Source organism: Nicotiana tabacum, chromosome 10 (genome assembly GCF_000715075.1).
Source record: "Nicotiana tabacum cultivar K326 chromosome 10, ASM71507v2, whole genome shotgun sequence".
Lineage (NCBI taxonomy): Eukaryota > Viridiplantae > Streptophyta > Magnoliopsida > Solanales > Solanaceae > Nicotiana > Nicotiana tabacum.
In genome coordinates this window covers 63,588,328-63,609,467 of record NC_134089.1, presented here as the reverse complement: position 1 = coordinate 63,609,467, position 21,140 = coordinate 63,588,328, and the positions used below count along the sequence as shown (strand labels likewise).

General features: G+C 34.4%; 2 protein-coding genes across 23 annotated transcripts; one reads left to right on the top strand and one right to left on the bottom strand.

Annotated features, from left to right (window-relative positions):
- Positions 1-2,857: 2,857 nt before the first annotated feature.
- LOC107779084 (two-component response regulator ORR4-like) lies at positions 2,858-4,840 on the top strand. The gene is made up of 6 exons (XM_075223760.1): positions 2,858-2,916; positions 3,396-3,454; positions 3,971-4,047; positions 4,459-4,536; positions 4,637-4,707; positions 4,813-4,840. Exons 1-6 carry the CDS (start codon positions 2,858-2,860, stop codon positions 4,838-4,840), a joined length of 372 nt encoding a protein of 123 aa, XP_075079861.1.
- On the bottom strand, positions 3,425-19,645 carry LOC107779082 (uncharacterized). Of its 22 annotated transcripts, XR_012695530.1 has the most exons (23): positions 19,323-19,645; positions 19,052-19,219; positions 14,938-15,008; positions 14,236-14,258; positions 13,908-14,089; positions 13,137-13,250; positions 12,991-13,033; positions 12,570-12,658; positions 12,117-12,209; positions 10,617-10,671; positions 9,604-9,703; positions 8,431-8,650; positions 7,659-7,893; positions 7,546-7,583; positions 6,951-7,023; positions 6,772-6,876; positions 6,641-6,666; positions 6,123-6,569; positions 5,601-5,884; positions 5,363-5,525; positions 4,550-4,691; positions 4,322-4,440; positions 3,425-3,675 (listed from the first exon to the last, which is right to left on the bottom strand). XR_012695530.1 is itself a non-coding variant. In XM_016599420.2 (20 exons), exons 2-19 carry the CDS (start codon positions 19,086-19,088, stop codon positions 5,395-5,397), a joined length of 2,604 nt encoding a protein of 867 aa, XP_016454906.1. In that variant the 5' UTR covers positions 19,089-19,219; positions 19,323-19,645; the 3' UTR covers positions 3,425-3,675; positions 5,363-5,394. The 22 variants fall into 22 exon arrangements, 2 of the variants coding, with proteins under 2 accessions (XP_016454906.1, XP_016454908.1); XR_001646525.2 differs by having other exon boundaries at positions 5,601-6,569; XR_001646528.2 differs by having other exon boundaries at positions 4,322-4,434; positions 5,601-6,569.
- Positions 19,646-21,140: the final 1,495 nt, after the last annotated feature.

Genomic DNA, 21,140 nt, shown 5'->3' with positions numbered 1-21,140 from the left:
CGATTTCGACCGTATACAAATATATAATCTCGTATCAATTTATCATTTAGCTAAAAGATAATGTAAAAATTAGGTATCCGTATTCTTTTCCCCGACTATAACTTGTTAGAAGCTTGTGATCTCATAATTAATTATAGACAGCCAGACAGGTCACAGCCTCATTCATCGTCTTGCTTTACTAATTTAGGACTTAACACCACCTCGCTAAAATTATATGCTCTTGAGATATATGGAACCTTAGGTAAACGGTCTTAATTAGTATCTTTTTCTAGTTAGAAAAGTAGCCTAAACTCTAGTACCCTTTCTTGTAACGAATTAAGATACTTTATCCTAAATTTTCTAGATATTTTTTAAAAGCATTTTCCAAAATATATCCCTCTGTCTCCAATATTAACTGTGGTAGTTTTAGTTTCTAAGATAACTATACTAACTTCTTTACACAAAACTAATATTTTGGGGGAAAATAACTTGAATTTCGTTTGGCTTTGTAAAAACCATGAAAGAATTTTGTCACAAACCGATGCAGCAAAATTAATTCTTTAAGATAGAGATTACTCTATCAAAATCGGTCGTAATTATTTCCCAAAATCTATTATTTTTTCTTAACAGTAGTAGATATACCTTAGGTTTTATGTGTGGTAAATAAACCGAAAGATAAAAGACGTGCTGTCGACGGAGGTGCAATTTAACAAATTAAAATGCGCACATCGGTTGATCAGGAAATTAAAGCAATTATTAATTGATTCATTAGAATATTTAACTTATAAAGCGATCGAATTAGAAACGGTGAAATAAATCCAAGAAATTAACAAGTTTCTTTTTTAGGAGATTAACGCTAAAGAATATGCCTTTGCGCGCGGCGACATGATTATTGACAAGGAAAAATAGTTATGAAGGAAGACAGACAGCTGGTCCCTAACTATATGCTATATCTAATAAAATTGTGGAGTAACCACAAGGCACCCCCATAACATAAGATAAGATGATGATCAAATTTGATTATGCTCCTCGGAGGTTCTTTACATAAAATTCTGGGCAACTAGTATGTTGTGACCATGAGAGATAGAGAAAGCAAAGAGGACACAACTAATTGTCAGCTACATCCAATTGTTTTTGACTTGAATGAGCATAGGCGGGCCCAAGGTTTGAAAGTGGCTGGGTAATAAAAATTTAAACAATTGCTAGAGTGGGACTCGAACCCACACAACGCACTAAAACTCAAGTAATTGTGCCCCAAATCGACCAATGCAACTGCCTAATCTTGAGTTTTAGGGTGTCAATCACAATATACATTTTTCTCGAAATTATCAGGGGCCGGTGACCCCTACCCTAAGGATAGGTTTGCATCTGTATATAAGACGCCAATTAGCTGATATAAGCTTCGCGCGACACTGTATTTGAAAGACATTGATGAATGTATAAATGATCTTTTTATAAATTTAGTGATTTGGAGGAGATAAAAATTGACATATAAAATTACTTCTATTTATTGATGAAATCAAAATTATTAGATTTTCTTTAGAAAAAAAAAAAATCACTTTCAAATCACGCTATGTGTTTAAGTATGCTAATATATCGGGAACACCATATATTTGTGAGACCAGTTTCATAAAACAATTATATCTTTTGTGCCAATATAAGCACTATTAGATTCTTTTCAATTGGCACCATCTACAAAAAGTAAGCATCATTATTGATCTGCATCCAAAGAGGGGAAAAGAAAGAGGAGGCGGCAAATAGATTTTCTAAGTATCAAACAATATATGGTTGCATGTAATATACTCTTTTAGATAAGTGGACAATCTTACGCTAAATCAAAAGATTAGATATGACTAAAGAAGAAATACTCCTTTCAAGAAGTTTGGTACCTTCGATAATCAAGCAAAATTTGTGGAAATTTTTGTTATCTGCTTTCTTCTGTTAGTTATTGAAAGGATGATTGAAGATAACATTGGCAAACCTTAATTAAGAATTTATTTGCCTCCGGTTAGCGTCAGTTATGTACTATATTAAGCACAAATAACAAACAAAACAAAAAGGTAAACAACAATAAGTTTACAGGATAAGCCACATGCACACTTGAAGTAAAGAGTACTACTCCTATTTGATATCATGGATCATGGTGGAGGGTCGACAAATTAAAGAAGTAAGATCATAGCTATCTTCGGCGTAAATGCTAGCTAAATCAAACATACATAAAATAGACCTCATCGCATTCCCGCAGCACATCAATCTTCTCGTAAATTCACTTGTTGACCAGCTTTTAAGCAATCCAGTTTCATACTTTTCAGTGGGCATTTCCTCACATTAATTTATCTTACAACATCAAGGTGCTCTACCCGTTTATATTATCCCTCTAGCTTTCTTTTCTTGCCTTCTTCATCTTTTTGTGTTGTTGTTTTAGAAGCATCATCGTCAAAACTTGAGAGGACAAGCAACACCAGTTTAATGGTAAGCCGGTCACAAATTTCTCTTTCAACAACTCAACAGTAAAGTTGATAAAACATTCAATTCGCTATCCACGGTCAAAGCTTATCACACATCTAATAAGGAGATATCAAATCTTATCACACAGAAATTGAGAAGGAAATATAAATTCATCTTCTAAAGCACTTCCACTCACTATACTTAGCCCTCATTTGTTTGCATTTAATGGTCAGACATTAAGTGCGTTTGTTTTGAATCTTAATTATTCAAATCTTAATTATTAAGTGCGTTTTTTTTACTTCACAACCACTTAATGGGTCTGAATATGTCTGTATGATTAAGATACATAACAGAGACTTAATTTCATTAAGATGCTATCATCCATATCCATTATAATTGTCGTCACCGCCTACCATTATCAACTACCACCATGCCGCCGCCGCCACCATCATCCTCAATCATAGCCACTCACTACCTCCTCATACAAAGGTATCTAATGTTCCTCCTTTATTTTGTGTATGTGATTATTATTTTTGAGAAAACTAGAGTGGCATGAAATGGATGTTCTCTTACTTCCTCCTTTACTCCATCTGAAATGAAGTTGCAAGTACTAGCTTTAGAAGTCTCATTATAATGTGACTCGTTTCGTCATATAACCGGGGCGAGGAAAAAAAAGCCTAAGAATGTAATTTTCTCATACTTCAATGGAGCAGTGTTGATTGAATCCCTGGAAAAATTTTCTGAAACTTTTTAAAGTGTTTTAAAATTTTAAAAACCGAAGCAAGAAACAAAATACGAGCCTTTTCTATTATTAAAATGAAGATAGCAGGATTTTCTTTTAAAACTTACAACTCTATCTTTTTAAGACTATTCAGACGATAAAAGCATACAGGCTAGAATAGACCATATATAGCTTGATCGGGATTATCTCTTTTTTTTTTTCTCTTTCTTGGGTTAAAACTTAACAGGAGCCCTATGATAAACCAAAGAACAAAAATTAAAGGAGAAAAGGACACATTCTATGAACGTTTATTAAAATCCTGAAGCTCAGTATGCCCCTCAGCGTACATTAATAGTAGGCATTTGGCATTATTTACTTTAGTGAGTTAAAGTTTATACATAGTACACATGAATCATGTAATACTGTCCCAATTGCCCTGGCTCTATCCCCTGTTCACCAATTGGTATTTACACTTCATTAGTTGTCTGTACAGCTTGCAGACCCTCCATGCTCTCCCCCCTATGTAGCTGTAGAAAACAAAATTACCTCTTCAAGATAGATCAATAAAGTTGGAAGAATCACAATTACTCTACAGAAATTGTAGAATTAGAATGTCTAGTAAATTAGACTCAATTGGTCAATATACTCAATAAAGAACATAGTTATGCTTTGCTTGACGGTGAACATGTGAATACTTGTTTGCTTAAAGCTATGAGTTTGTGACTAATTTCTGTTACACTCCAAAATATGTGTTCTGCTCCACAAAATCACTGAAGCTTAGAGGACATTGTGAATTTGAGCTATTTTTTTAATCCTTTCCAGTGACTACAGCAGAGAACGGGCAGAAGGCTTTGGAGTTGTTGGGCTTGGTAGAGGGACAATACAGCAAGAGTACTAGAGTAAACAGTAACTTTGAAACAATATTTTACTCATCTTATACCCCCCTTGATTTTCTAAAGTTACTCCAACCAAACATCATGAAGAAACGTACAATATGAGGCGCCATACCTCCTACTCAGTCAACACTTGCTTACAGTGTATCGCAGTCACTATTGTTCGGGAGAAAGTTTAGTAAGTACCTAGTTTGCTTCTAGGGGATAAATAGCAGGTTTTATTAGGCATTGTATATTTGTTTTTGAAAAAATAGTAACCTATCAAAAAAGGTAGTATTACCAGTCTTGCAGTTCAATGCATGTGACTTTTTATCACCAGTCCAATCCAATGCCTGTGATCAGCAATAATTTGTTGTATGGCATGCATCTTTTATAACTTTCTGCTTTTTTATACTGTACCTTGATTCAATATTGCAGGAAACAAACATAAACTTGATCATTACTGATTACTGCATGCCAGGGATGACAGGAAACGATCTACTAAAAAGGGTGAAGGTACTAAGCTGACCTTAGGGACTCTGTCTCTCTCCAAAACCTTTTTTTGCTTCCACACTTTCAGTAAGTAATGGCTATTCAAAACATGTCTAAATGGCAGGGATCCTCCAATTTGAAAGAGATACATGTGGTCATCGTGTCATCGGAGAACGTCCCTACCAGAATCAAGAAGTAATTACTGAAGCTGCAACCAAATATTAATTGCTTCTAGTTTTGTCACAGATACCAACATATTATCCCATTTTTCTATTTTCTGACTTTGTTTACCAAATATAGGTACAAGGTACTCAAGAATTTCTGCTAAAGCCTCTCAAAACAATCAGATGTTAAGAAATTGAAATGTCATATGACCAAAGTAACCAAACCAGGCCATACATCGGGAGGTAAAACAATAGTGCATCCAGTGGCTGGAAGATGCAGAAGATACAAGAGGAAAGATAAAGGAAAAAGGGACCAGAAATTGTGACTGTCACTAGGGAATATTGACTATTGATTCAAAGGAAAGAGAAAACATTGCGACATCATTCTTTATCTAATTTTTTATTAGCTATTTTGAATCGATCCAATCAGTCCCTCTTATTTTTCCCAATTTACTTCTGCTAAAAAGCACGTGCTCTCTCCCAAACACCATATATGTTGCACATGCATCAAAACTGAACATAAATCTGGTTCCAAAAGTTAAATAGTCATAGCAGTCATGCATCACTAGAAAACAAGATAGCTTGCGTGTAAACCGTAGCGAAAACACATGACCGTCAAATGCTAAAAAAACCAAATTATTTGAATTAGAATGTTTATCTAGTTAAACTTGATAAGAGTATTGTACCGTTGTCTAAGTTCTTTATGCATGTGCTTCCTTCAAACACTGCACACGTAAAAATTGAAGGACACAGCCTCGAGCATCATAACCTGACCATTTTGGTGAACACTGGGACTTTGTAACTGGCTGCCTGCTTCTGTAACTGGAGACTTGCTGTCTGCTTCTGTAGCTGGCAAAGCACAAAGACATTTTTTATTCTCATAAGACTCATCTAAAGATCAGGATCAAAAAAGAGAATTTCTACCTCCATCTCCTGCTTGACATCTAAGTGCAGATTGAGTATCCTGATTTTTATCTGAACTGTCCTGATCCCCCTTCAATACAGTGGATATCTCTACAGATGAAGATGTTTCTTCTGCACGTTCAGAATAGTTAAACAATCTTGTCCTGTCCACTTCTGGAGTTTTTTCTTTTGGTTCCCCACAGTCACTACACTTATTGACAGAACCTGATCCATCCAATGACTTCTCCTTTCCTGAAGACAAACCTTTGCACCGGCCAGAAACTTCAGTTTTTGGGTCAACTTGCCTGCCATCAAATACCTGCATATCAACACCTTTATCTCCACCGCTCAGGAAATCAGGTCTCTTACCTACATCTCTTACAACATTTCCTGTAACTGTGCCCCGGGAACCAAGAACATGCAATGAATCCTCGGACCCACAGCCCTTCTTGGGGTCCTGAAACAAGTTCTGGTAGGCACACCTGGGGCTATCTAGTTCAAAAATCATTGGTTCAGACATAAAACAAGAGGAAGCATATTCACCAGGATATTTGATAGACCCTTTGAGGTTCGGTTGGTCAATGTGTAACTTAGGCTCCTGGTCACTAAGGGCATCTCCAATCGATAAGTCTGAACATGTGCATACATGTTTTTTGGACCCTGAAGTTTGGAAGAAATATCTGGATCTTGAATTTGGCTCTCCTGGATCACGTCTAGCCTCCCTCAATCCATAATTGTTCAGGTCTGACCTCTTCTCATAGAAAGCAGGATGGTAATCAGCTGCCTTTGCACTTGGTTGGTTCAGTGGCCATGATAACTTCGTTGGCTCATCCATTTCTTTCCCTTGCTGAATATCATTCCTGTTGCAGTTTCTTCCCTTAGCAAATAACTTCTCACACAACTGGGTCTCCTTGCTCCAATCGGATATATCCTGGCTTCTCCTTTTATTATTTGAGTTCATCTTTTGTTGTTTGTCTAAGTCACCCACCACTGGATGAGAGAAAAAAAAAACTGATTATATTGCTCAAGTCAATAAGGCAATAAGTACAAATGACATTGACCTGCAGTGGACGAAGATGATTCTTCGCTGAAGAGAAGTCAGTACGTCCATGAGAATAAACTGGATCAGTTCATTAGCAATTGAAAGGCTCAGAAGATAAACCAGTAAACTGAAAGAACTTCAAATGGCAACCTCAATAAACTCAAATTGTCCCTTGCATCTTCATTTGCAAACCACGTCCCCTCAGCATGGTCTATATAATCCATAAAATGAGGATTTGTACATCCCATGGAAAACCTGCCAGCCAGAAATAAAAGAGTTTTAACCAACCAAAGAACCCTCCTCACACATCTACAGAAAAATGTGCTTACCATTCTCCATCTGAGACACTGAAATCTCTGATAATCTCTGGTTTGAAGTGCTTGGAATAGGGAGTAGGTGAATCTGTTTGAGTGAGATTAACACGTGATAACCACAGAAAAATCGACATATTGGGACAAGCTATACTCTCAGTATTGTCCGGATAACAATTCAATAACACTCCATTTTAGTTCCCCATATTGAACAGTTCTTCATAGTTTTCAAACTTGACCTTCCAATCAAAACTCGAGAAGCAACAACAACAACCCAATATAATCCCACTAGTGGGATCTGGGGAGGGTAGTGTGTACGCAGACCTTACCTCTACCCTGGGGTAGAGAGGCTGTTTCCAATAGACCCTCGGCATCCTTCCCTCCAAAAACTCCCCACCTTACTCTTGAGGTGACTCAAACTCACAACCTCTTGGTTGGAAGTGGAGGGTGCTTACCATCAGACCAACCCACCTTGTCAAAGTGTACAAAACAACTAAAATGATCATAGTGTACAGCTTTTTAAAGAGCATCTCCTATAGCAGAAGCAAAACAACTAAAATGATCAGTGCACAGCTTTTTAAAGAGCATCTCCTATAGCAGAAGTGTAAAGCACCTATTATGTTGAATTTTGATTTGGCTCTCGTGCTGATCCTGCAAGGACAAGACCCGCTCAGTATAGAACAAAAAATACCGTCAAATTAGGAATTGAGGTACCATATGAGAAACCTTTGCTTCTGATGATACAAGTCGTCAGCATAACTCCCTTGCTTCCTATAATTTCTGGCACTAAAAGAATTGGATGAACCCCCATAATAACAGTCCTCAAAGTTGAATTCTTGCAGCCCACAACTTTGGTTATTCCAAAAATCAGTGGAACTAGCATCAAAATGATATAAGTAGCTCCTGCGTGGTGAACCACAATCTTCATGAAAGCTTTCGGGGAGTGGGAAGCTGGAATTTGCTGGATGCAACATAAAAGACGGTGTAGTTATGCCACTTGTTAAACGAATCAAAACCTTAGAAGATGTGGAAGTGCAAAAAAGTTCGAAAATTTTAAGCAACTTCAAAAGCACTTCTCCAATTTGAACTCTATGCTACAAGTATTAATTATGCATGCCTCTTGGCAGAAACATGATTAGTATTCGTGAACTGTCAAATATAATGCCGGAAATTCAAGTTTTCGAAAGATATATGTATGAAAACGTAAACGTCTGGACAAGTTACCATGTTGTTAATGTGATGTTCTTTTTAGCTTGCAAAATTCCTCGAATTCTTTTTGTCCAATAGTTCAAGGAGATTTTTTTCCTAAAACTGAGTTTGCAAACTTCAAAGCAAGAGCCACTAAGGAATTTCAAAGTTAAATTCTACATTTTTTCCAGTAAAAATGAAGAGCAATTTACCCTAATAAGAAAGATACTCAAGAAACCAACTCAACTCCGCTTTGGAGATGTTAACATAGAAGCCAGAAAAGATGAGGAGAAGACATTAAGGACCCTACCATTCCAAATTCTGTTTGAACTCTCCTTGCTTTTGCCGAAGATTTCTTCATTCTCAAAAGTATACAGATCAGTGAAATTGTTATCACTAGGGGAGAACCATTTGGTATCTAGTAACTCCTGTTCCGCGCTGCCACGTAAATCTGCTGCTCCCCTGGAGCAAGAGGATCTGTTTAAAGGACTCGTACAAAAAGGTAGTTCTACGTCCACCATCATGCTATCCTGTTGTGCAATCCACACAACCAATTAGGGCTGGTATAACGGAAGGACATCTGCATTGCCAGAAGCCCAGAACACTGCTAAAATAACCAACTGTCTTTTTTGCTTTTTGTTTTTCTTTTAATACAGTGAGGGGTTTATTTTTTTTTATTTTTTATTTTTAAAAAGCATGCCTATATCGAAAAGATGATGGAATGGAATAGAATAAAGGTATTTCCTCATTTTCAAGATCAAGAGCATAAAATCGCTGTACATATCAAGTGAAGCAATAAACACGGAATCTGTAGAATTTAAGATACAGGTGAGGCATGCCCACCATTTAAAAACCAGACATACTGAAACTAAAAGGAAACATAAAGTTGTTGGAACCCTGGAACTTGGTTTACTCAACCATCGGTAAAGCCTACACCCGTTTGATACCATAAGGTATAGTAGATGAAGAGGATGTGTTTGGTGTGGCATAATTAATATAGAACCTTGAAAACTATTTCCTATATCATTTTTATTTGTTTGGTTGGATATGAAGATACGTGAGACATGATAGTGATAGAAAGTGGAGATAGGGCATGGGTGCGATGTTTCAAAACAGGTTGATATGATGGTTACATATTGGTTTAAGTATGAGATCTGGAGTAAGAGTTTATATAATTGTAGACAAATAGGCATATGCTCATAAAAGCCAAATTCCTGCTTTTTCATCAAGAAAACATTTATCCTAAGTACACACACCAGACAAAAAATGAAGCTAGAAAGAAATACAGCAGTAAGCTTACAATTATGGGAAATGAAGTAATAGAAGCACTAAGATTTCTGCAGGTAATGGTCCAGCATCCCATGGAAAGGAGAGACTAATAAAGATAGAAGGTGATAAACTCAGAGAGGAAGTGCTAGTCATAAAACATGCAGCGAGCTAGCAACCCTAACTGAATGAAAATAGCATCAGGAAGTGCTCTCACCAATTCACATTCAATGCCATTTGTCCCTCTGTTAAGGTAGTCAAATGAAAGAGCTTTTCTCCTAGCCCTTGGGGGTGAGGACCTACCACACGATAAGGGTCTGCAGTCATGCAACATAAAAGCAGATTTAGCAGGAGCAACTTCAAAGATTTCCATGCAACTCTGTGTGGTGATAGCGATAAAGCATAAAATATGTCCATAATCAGCTTATTGAAGCATGAAGAGCTAGACTATTAAGTATGCCAATTTAAGGTCCTATGTAAGATTGACTTTTCCATTGAAAGTTGGTGCATCCAAATACTGCAACCTGAGAATCAATCAGGTGTCTAGTACTTGCAAAGAATCCTCTCTAGTATTCCAAAATGTAATATAAGTATGAGGCGTGCATGCATTGATTGAACATATATCTATGGCTTTGATTTTAAAATACATAACCCTTAGGCACACTGTGCATCCCATAGAGGTACTCAGAGCACTTTCCAGTGGCTAGATTACCTCAGCTTACCAAGTGAGCATTATCAAGGATTTGGGTGGTTATCTGCGACTGTATTACTTATTTGCTTATCTGGAAATACTTAAGAACCTCTACTGGACTTCTTGCTGGATGCAACATTACTGTAAACTACATCCATAACATTAATACCTCATCCTCTGTTTACGAAAGCTTTATGTCAGTGGCAAAGAGGACTTAGTTCAAGCATACAATTTTATCATCTATGATGATCTGTTAACAGCCAGATGATCTCCTCAAAACCTGGGAAATGTAATGCATGGCTGTCCAAATGTGCAGATGTTGTTTTCAGTCAATAAAACTGGTAGAGGCAGCTTTCACGGTTGGTTTTAAATTTGGAACCTATCTATCCATAATCTTGACTTCCAAAGGTAGTCCTAACTACTACTTATTCAGGAGGAATCCATTTATCCCTTTTTGGTTGTCATAAAATCTCGTAAAGATGGCATTTGCAAAATTATCATTCATGTTCTGTTATTCTTGATGCATAAAGTACAATTACCTGCGAGGTACCTGCGGTGAATGGAATGGTGTAGACATTTCAACTTTACCTAAACCTAGCAGACAAAAAGGCATTTGATCAACTATCCATTCTAAAAGAACTGAAGGCACGTATAAAGAAAGATAGTTCTTCACTCCTTTTCCCTGCAAACTAGAAATGATCCATATAAAGAGCATAAAGTAGAAAGCAAAATGAAGAAATAATGATAGGAGTAGCGGACAATGATATAATTATAATTAGAATTGTGATGAGAAAAATTATATAGAAATGTAATTATAAGTAGAATTGTGATAGAGAAAAATTATATATATACATATAACTAAAATCATAATAAACAAAGAGTCATAAAGGAAGAATGTTAAAAAAAAATCCAAACGATAGCGTTAAAAAGTATATATTAATTAAATTTCTCATATTAAGAAATTTAAGTTATTAAATAAAACTCATAATTTCATATTGAAAATAACAACAATATAAAGATAATATTAGGATATTTATACATAAGATAAGGATATTATTTATATAACAACAAAATAACAATTATTAACAATATTGGTATTACAAAAATAATAGAAGGCTTATTTCTTTATATGTTTGATGAATTCAAAATTATAATTTGGTAAAAAAAAATGCTACATTATTTTAGTTATAAGTAAAATATAAAATGAGAAAACTAATCAAGTATTACAGTAGAAAAGAATGTACCGGGGGAGGGGGTGTAAAGATAATATTAGGATATTTATGCTTTGAATTAATTTTATTTTTTTTAAGTAAAAGGTAAGTAAATAACACTCAAAATATTTTTGATAAATTTAGACAATTGAAGAATTTTTAATAGTACAACATACGTTTAAAAATAATAAAAATATTTTCAGAGTAATAAAATACATATATCTATTATATTAAAAGAAAAATAGTAACAAAATATTAACCCAATTGACAAGTTAATAAAAAGTTACATTAGTAAATGTATAGTACTAAGTACTTTCTAATTTAATAAAGAATAAAATATGGAACAAATAATTTATTCGATTACGATTTAATGTGTATCCTTTAAATTTATATGAATTTTGTTATATTTCCGCACATTGCATTAAAAAATACTATAGCAACTAAATTTATTGAAACAATATGATATACCAGTTTATAATTTCATAAGATTAACATTCTTTTAAATTATCCATGCATCGCGGGGGTTCTAACATTGTATCCATCCTAAAAGAACTGAAAGCACATATAAAGAAAGATAGTTCATCACTCCTTTTCCCTGCAAACTAGAAATGATCCCTACAGAGAGCATAAAGTAGAAAAGCAAAATGAAGAAATAATTGCTAGAAAATAGCTACTCTATGATATTTGTAAAATGATTCGTAGGAATAGCATAAAGTAGAAAGGAAAGTGAAAGAAGTTAGTTGACCTTTTCTTCCTGCTTGTGGATAAGCTATCAGTCTCTCAAAAGAAAATAAATGTAATTGATTTGTGGTCAACCATCGAATGTACCTTCAATCGAAAATGCAACATGGCCTTCATGAGTTGAACTTTCCAACTCGCAGCTCGGTCCATCATCACCAAGTATATCAATGATAGATAGCTCTGCAGAATTAGATGAGATGACAGTTCAGTAAATGGGAATCATTTTTTCAGCTCTGACATTTCAAACCAGAGAATTCTCTTAGGAAGTGCTTTTTGGTGTACGCCATTAAATTTGCAGTTGATAAACTTCTATCATGTATAGTCAAAAGGATACCTTAATTTAATATTTTGAATTTGTAGTTCCAAGTTCCAATTCTATTAACAAATTGAAATAGAAAAGGAAGTGTTTCCAATCAGAATGTTTTTACCCTATTGCTTAATATATTTTGACAAGCCATTTCGACAAGTTTTCTCCGTACAGGTTATTACTACAAGCTTACAGGCAAACACTTCTATACAGTATTCATTTATAGTACTCACGCATGCCTGTAGAGCTGGTCAGTGGATTTAGTTTGTCATCAGAGTTGTACAAAGCTTTCGCATGACATCCAGGTGCTCCAACTGATGTACTGAGCAACATCAATGATTAATTGAACTTTTTTCAGCAAAAATGATTATTTCTGAGACATTACAACCAAACATGTGAAATACTAAAAGAATGCAATTCATGGAGATTCTAGGCATCCAAACAAGTTGCTAGCATCTAAGTCAGGCATGAACTCGAAGCTTGTCTATCTGCACTTGTTTAGCAGCCTTTCATTTAAAATAATTTACTCAAGAAAGATTCCTTAAGGAGTTCTTTTCTTTTAAATATTTATGCAATCTAACAAGGATAAATCTATGAGAATTTTATGTTTATGCAATTCAATATGGATAATCCACTCAACATAAGCATACTTACTTCTTTGGGCAGGCAACATAATCTTGGAAGCTTGGTGAAGTTCCTATTAGGACAATGGAGCACATTACGTCCGAATGACAAGAAAAAACAATTATACTCCTCAGCAAACTAGCTTTTGCCAGAATGCAAGTATAGTAGTATACTACCTTCCTTATGTTGAAGAGAGCCAGCAGAGATGACTTCATTGTGTTGAATCACCGAAGAACACCGTAGCATCTGATTGTGTGGAGTAAAGGCATTTCCCTCATAACTATGCCTTGCTTACATAGTGATGCAAAAGAAAATTAGGCCACAAAAGGGGGATTATGAATCGCTGTGCAGTTGAAGGAAAGAGGTATGACTCATCACATAAGGAAAATAGACAAAATGCAATTTAACATGTTCACATTGCACAATTAAATTTTGTGTTAAACACATATTGCAATCTCTAATTGATAAAACATATATATTAGGTTGTCTGATATCACTGAAAGACTTGGAAATGGTAGTAAAGACAATCGTGAAAGAAGAATTCTAACAGTACCTGATAACAATTAATTGCTCAAAGACATTAAATGCTAATGAAGCTGCATACTTTTGCAACTAGTTCAGAAGTTTACTTTGAGTTTTGAAGAAAGTGAAAATGCACATCATTCATTTTGATTTTCACAAATTTTAGGGATTCTAACTCCAAAGGCTGAACAGATTGAGATACAAACTTCTTTGAGAAGTAAGATATCTCACGTAATATCTCTGTACCATTTCAAGTTTATCGGATGCCCCAAAAGGGACAATCGCTTACACAATATCTCTGAGCTAACTCGTAAGAAGAAACATGAACAAGCATCAAATGCTATAGCCAATCACCCTAAAACACACATAGGGATTTATAATATGCTTAAAGTTTTTGAAGAGATAAAAAATTAAGGTCAATGTACCTGAGTGGACATTTGACTTATGTTCCCCAGAATCTGTAGATAAATTTAGTAAACTCCGAATATCCAGTGAACGACTACTCTTTTCTTGCTGATTACATCGGATTTTCTCCTCAAAGAAGCTCTCTCTTGCATCTGTTTTCTGCTGTTCTTTCCGTTTTCTTTGCTCAAAGTATTGCTGTTGCCTGTAAGATAGACCAACTACATCTTAATCTAAATCCCTGTACATTGAGTTAGACAACATTCTCTAAGAATCTTTACCAGTGTTGATGTTGAGGAAGCTAAAACTATTATCAGAACAAATAAAGACAGTTGTGTGATGTTTCAATACCTTTTCTGTGTTGACCTTCTTGACTAATGTTTTTCCATCCCGCGAAATAATAACACAAATCAATAGAGAAAGCATCAGTATGAGAACATTCCCAAAGCAATAAGATTAACTTACTGAGAATGATGGAAACAAATCAAACTTGCAAAAGAACAAGCTGATACCCTTCAAGGAAAGATGAATATTTTTTTTCTTATATCTTTTTCCTTTTTAATTTTAGGGGGTGGTTTGAGTTGAACATTATCACGACAAATCTGCAAACTGGCTTGTACACCATTAAACTCACATAAAGAAAGTGTAAGAGGTCATCTTTTTCGAAAGAAGAGTTCTGCCATGACTAAATGGATTAACGATATTTTAATTCTTTTAAGAGTATGTTTGAGCTCCCAATCTTTAAAAGGTGATCTTCATCTTTCAATGATACATTATATAACTCCTCATTACTGTACTAACCACACTTTTACGTTAAAATCCATTACAAGCTCCAGAGACATGCACTACTAAAGATCAACTAATAAACCACACTAATGAGCATTGAGTTGCAGTTCTACCTAACTGCAATTTGCTCAATTGTGCTTCCAAAGTACCCCATGAAAGAAACAATTTATTTCCGGAAAAGAAAAAAGAAAGAAACAATTTATTTTCCAAATTCAGAAATATGCAGGTATATCTACAGGATAATAAGTTATTTCCTTTGACACTTACAGTATCAACTTTCCTCCTTGATCCACCCATCCATTGTAACATTGTGGCAGATATCTTCCTTGCAGCCTCCACTAAATCGTGAAGAGATAATTACATAAGGACCAGAGGGGAAAAAGAAGGAAATGAAAAACAAGTATCACTTAAGTGAAATAATCTCTCAGGTAGGTCAAAATCATATTAGTTTTACAGGCTAGTAATAATAAGTTAAAATATACAATGGCTAATCTCTGCCTCTAAAATTTAACATGCTAGATTATTATAAAGTGGAGAAAATGTCATAGATATTCTTCTATGATTACTTACTTAATGATGAGTTTCACTATAAGTTTTAATCAGAAACTCGAAAACAGATATAATCATCTTATCGACACATACAAGAAAGCTAATGAAATCACAAACTTTTGATGTGCTCCTATAAAAAGATCACTCAATACCTAGCCAATGACAGAAACTAGATTGCCTCCACAAAATGCCATAGCATCAGTCATATCACACATAATCAAGTTTTAGCTTCCAACACCAAAAGACATGCTCACATACAGCAAACCAGCAACTGTTCTAAGATACCATTCAAATAGAAGATGCATATTAAATTTTGATGTCAAGTCCATAATTATCCCATTTGGAACAAATCAGGACAATTAGAAGTAACAGAGATGGACTTTACTAGTATTATTAACTCAATCCTCACTACAATAAAAATTCTTTTTAGCGGCAATAGATTTTAGCTTCAGCGGAAATAAAAATTGCCACTAAAACCTTTACCGGCAATTATTTATTTGCTGTTGTATCCAGCGTCGCTAAAAGTTTTAGCAGCAATTCTATCAAGTGCTGGTAAAGACACCAATTATTGCCGCTAAAAGTTATTTATTTTTAGCGGCCGTTAGTACTGGCAATTATAATTGTCACTAAAACTCCAAACTTTTAGCGGCCGTTAGTACTGGCAATTATAATTGTCACTAAAACTCCCTAAGAAATGTGCTATATCATTCATTAGTTGCCTCTATTATTACCGGCAAAAATCCATTAAATGTTGGTAAAAGGTGTCTCTTTTAGGGGAAATTATAATGGCGATTAAAACTATTCTTGAAATCACTTTTTGTCTCTTCTATAGCTGACAAAGATTTATTTTTCTCATAATCCTAATACCAAGAAATGTTTGCATATTTTTCATTCAAGTTGATCCCAATATTATCAATATGATAATACTTGACCTTAAAAAGATTCAATGAAAATACACAAAAGCTTTTAATAAAACAAACTAATATCTATTCTAAAAGCACTATGTATTTCATGAAATCCATAGCGAACAAAACAACTTCTAATACATAATGTCAAAATGTCAACAATATAAGAGAATAAACCATTTGAATCTAATGCCATTTCAAGTCTAACAAGTATCTCTTCAACTTTTGATTATAATAAAAGTATTCCGTAAGAAATTACAGCTTGAAGATCCATTTGTGCACCAAAATAATAGGCTAACCAACTTACAACTCTATCTTCTTACTGCTCTGAACCAACCTTTGAGGAGCTGCACCAAACTAAGATTATACAAACTCTCAGAAAAAGAGCTCCTAAGAATGAACACAACAACTACCACTTGTCAGCATGCACCAAGCATGTTTGAAGCTCAATTCCAGAATAGCCATAGCACAAATGAAAGCAACATACATGATTCTTTTAAAAGGCACAAGTGTAGTGAATTCTACTGTAAAAGAAGGCAAATACCAATTAAAACTTCTCTAAGTAACTCAGAAAGCATTAAATTTACACAAATTAATATCCATTTAATTAATTTGATATTCATCTAGCTCAACTAAGTAGGACCATGGAACTTTAAATTGAGAAAGCTAAACATATGGCTTTTGTACATGGAAATATCTACTTGAAGAAGAACAATACAATTGTAAATTTAGGAATAATATGCATGTAGACCCAAATTTTAAGCCCGGCGTCAATGGTCTATGATGTATAGTAAGAACAAGTTCCTTTGTGTCTGACCAATTACAAAAGATCAACATACTGAATCAAATATGAAATTGTGTAATTAGTTTCTCTACTTTAGACTTCCAAATCATGTGTGAACTAGGAAATAATATTAAGGTAAAAAAAAAGAAGTTTCCATTACTTGCAGGTGCTCTATTTCTTGAGGTAGTGGCCATCAAGAAACATGGAGATACATAGATAAAATTCTAGTGCTTTCTTCTCTTTTTCGTGCAGGTACTTAACCTTAGAAAATTGTATATTCCGGAGTTTGAGAGCATCAACTTTATTAAGATGACTTTGGAAAATATTTGTAGTTCAATATACCTTGTAAATTTGTATTAAAGAAGTTATTTATTAGTAGGAAAAGAACTTTGTTTAAATTTTAGAGTGACTATTGGCAATCTCTATGAGCTCAAGATTATTAGGATTAGAAAAAAATAATAAAATGCATCTATGTATGCAGGTTCTGCACATTGCCAATCAGCAGATTGATAAAAAACTAAGATCGACTTAATTCAAAATCTAACAGTTGATGCCCGCTGATAACATAATATATATCAGAAAGCTTAAAATGTGGATAGAATCTATATACAAAAATCACAGAGGTTTTGAATGGCATACCTTTTATATTGTGTATAAATGATAAAATATAACATCTAATGGTGAGAGCTAAGAGTCATCAAATCAAATTTATATATATTCGTGAAAGCCTAAATATCATAGCATCAAAGAGGCAATTTCAGCCACAAGAAAATAAAATCCTAAAGTATTAAACAGATGCAACAAGCAATTATAAATGAAATAGTGTTTTCTCTAATATTCCACAAGTAATATATTATATAGCCTTCAATGACACTACCAATTTAACTAATGATTCATAGACAAGGAGTCTTGTAACTGAAAGGTGACGGCAAAAGATGAATGCATATGTGTATCACTCTAACTTCATCCTAAATATGCATTACCTAATGATCAGCTTAAGGAGTTCTATTTACCATAAAATTTGATATGTACCCATAATATGATAAGAAAAAATAATACTGTGTAAATTATTCTACTGAATGAGCATCTGTAAAAAATCATGTAAGAGCATTACCATTCTCAAAATTGTACAGGTGATTTTAGCCAGAGACAAACAACAAAATTAGTTTACATACCTTAAACCTATTTCAAACCTCAAATCAAAAGCTAGGAAATCAAAAATGGTAATACTATCACTGTCAGTATAGGAAACAATAGGTTCTATCAATAGTTCCGATAAATAATATACACATCCATAAAGCAGCTATTGATTTTTCAGGTCCTAAATAACCTTATAATTGAAATTTCTAACCCGATGTCCTAAATAACGTTATAATTGAAATTTCTAACCCGATGTCCTAAATAACCTTGAGCCTGCAAAAAAATCAAGAAGAATTACATGAAGAAACCAATGAAATTGCATAAGCAGCCACATTCATATCAAGATGAGATGAAGAAATGTTAATATCACGAAATACTCCACCAATTGCATCGAGAAAGAGAGGGAGCATAGAAAATAAAGGAAACTTACGGTTAATCTTCAACGAGGAAATATACGCCGCGTTCGATAGAGAAACAATATATGTCACTCAGACCTTGGGCGGAAGGAATTGATTGTTAGGGCTCAATCTTATTCGGCTGAAAAAATTTGCCCTAATCCTGGCCTTTGGTGAGAGGAAAGAACTAAGTAAATTGATTCCAAAGAGAAATAAAATATTCTTTGGAGGGAACATATATTTAGGGGGAAACTGGAGGGAACATCTAAAATAATAGGTTGGTAAGAAATATATTACTAGTGGCAATTCTTTTCAGTTGCTAGTAAAAAGCTGTTTATTCCCAGCAAATATTTAATTGCCGCTAACCTTGAGCTTCATTAAATGTTTTACCGGCAATTAATCTACTGCCGCAAAAAGTGTTTTTTGGTGTAGTGCCTACATAATTCTACGTGAAAAGAAATAACAATAAACAAATGTCAAGTTCAAGCGAGTGATTACTCGATTTACAAATTAATTGAGGATAAGCATTTAAATAACTAATAGAAAACAAAATCTGACATACTAATGCATTTATGAATCAAAATGAAGAGAAAATATGTGGTTGTTACCTCTCAACAACCATTTTTGAGAGAGATTAGCACACATATGCAGATCAATGCCTTGAGGATTTTGCCATTAATGAAAAGCTTTGCAGTTCTCGTAATGGACCTTCTGAAGAGTGACAAAAGGAGATTCACAAGCCTTTCGTTCCTTAGCAATACGTTTCAAACTCAAGCCTGTAAATTTTCCAAAAGGAAAATGCATCAATATCCGAATTCTGGTATTATATGGACAGAAATGTACTGAGACTCTGTGTGTCGAAAGAGAGAAAAGACAAACATCGTTGATTCCAGAACTGGTTTGATCAACGAAGATATATATATATATATATATATATATATATATACACTGAACAAGAGCGTATGTATTATGTCGTGGATCGTCTGTCGCAGTGAACTCTTGCCGAAAATTCACTGAGATCTATGGATTTCAATATCGAGATCGCCGATTAGATATTTATTGTTGCTAGGCGGTGGTCGGCGTGCTATACTTGTGAATGAATTGTGAGAAACGTGGGAGAGAAGGAAACTTTTGAATTTGTTTGTAACCTTCTTCTATTTAATTTTTCCTATTTCGGACCCGCTTGCCTTCTGGATTCTGACCCGTTAAATTCATACGTTGATACTTGATACCCCCTTTACCCCCACCAAATCCAATAAACAAGGCGCTATTGTACTAAAAAACTACACTACCCATGTAAGTTTGTCATTACATCGCAAAAAAAAAGTGTTGTTTCCACTATGGGTGTTTAACGGGCCGGGTTGACCCGGTTTCAGACCGGTGGTAGGGGGTCGGGTAGGGCTGGGTTTGGGGGGTTGGTCCGTATACATTTTCCTTACCGATAAATCGGACCGGCCAAAACCGGTCAAGAAAAATAACTGTTGAACTGGTTAATCAGACCGGTACAACGGCTATTTTCTGAATATTTATTTTTTTAAAATTCATTTGACCGTTGGCAACGGTCAACTTCTAATTGACCGTTGCCAATGGATATTTTGCAAGAATAGGCTATTTTGGGCAATTGTTTTTCAAAAATAACACTTTTAGTAATTACTAATTTAGCCCTTTGAAAAATTATAAATACACCCTCCCCTTCTTCATTTCTTCACTCATCTCTCATTTCTCAAACTCAAATTCTCAATTCAAGTTAAATCATGCCCCGTGCTTCTAGAGTGCGCTCGTATGTTTGGGAACACTTTGAGGTGGTAGAAGAAAACGAAGAAGTTCACAAAGTAAAGTGCAAGAATTGTGGTCGAGTCTTAAATCTTCATCGAAAGTGGGAGGACAGAGGCTGTTTAAGGAAGCATTTGAAGAGTTGTCTTGAGCATCCTCCAGAAAATCGTATTTAAGTTGATTTGAGACAATTTGTGCTATTTTAAAATTATTAGTCTTATTTATGCTTAATGTTTTAGTTTGTTAGATTAATTTGAAGTATTATTATGCAATGAAAATTTGAAATGTAACTATGAAATCCTTTGAATTAAACACTCTAGAAGATAGCCAAAAAATTCATATTGATTATGAAGAACTTACTACAGCAATGCAAAACCTAAGTTCTGGATTTATAATTTTATATTTAATAATCAAACTTTGAATTTACTCTTTTCTCATTAATTTAGTTGTTGTTAAATGTAAACTTTAATTTACAAGTTTGAAATAAAAAAAGAACTTGCAAATTATAAGTGCAATTTCTTTCCATTTTCATTGTATTCTATTATCCTAAATTCTTAATGAAATATTCAAATATAAGGATTTTAAAGCCTTTGCACCCTTTATTCAAACACTCTTTTTATAAGATTATTTTTTTATTTTATATCTTTACTTTATATTAATATAAATTACGATAGTTATACAAAATACAAAAAAAAAAATCCGGCTCAGAAACGTTCCGGTTCAATATTTCACTGGATGGGCCCGGACCCGTTAAACCTGATTTGGAAAAACCGATAACCAACCCGGATTGGTGATTGGCCACTCACTTTTTTACTCAACTCGGACAGCCCATACCACCCATTTGACATCTTTAGTTTCCACTTCCCATTGCAAAAATTAGAGAGTTCATTTTACCAATAAAATGATGTCGTGACATCTATTCAT

Coding starts and splice junctions, on each gene's coding strand:
- LOC107779084 (XM_075223760.1), top strand. CDS start 2,858: ATGCCGCCGCCGCCACCATCATCCTCAATCATAGCCACTCACTACCTC. Junction 4,537..4,636: donor ATCTACTAAAAAGGGTGAAG/GTACTAAGCTGA, acceptor TCTAAATGGCAG/GGATCCTCCAATTTGAAAGA. Junction 4,708..4,812: donor GTCCCTACCAGAATCAAGAA/GTAATTACTGAA, acceptor TACCAAATATAG/GTACAAGGTACTCAAGAATT.
- LOC107779082 (XM_016599420.2), bottom strand. CDS start 19,088: ATGTGTGCTAATCTCTCTCAAAAATGGTTGTTGAGAG. Junction 10,672..12,116: donor TGTTGCATTTTCGATTGAAG/GTACATTCGATG, acceptor TTTGTCTGCTAG/GTTTAGGTAAAGTTGAAATG. Junction 8,651..9,603: donor ATGGCATTGAATGTGAATTG/GTGAGAGCACTT, acceptor ATTGCACAACAG/GATAGCATGATGGTGGACGT.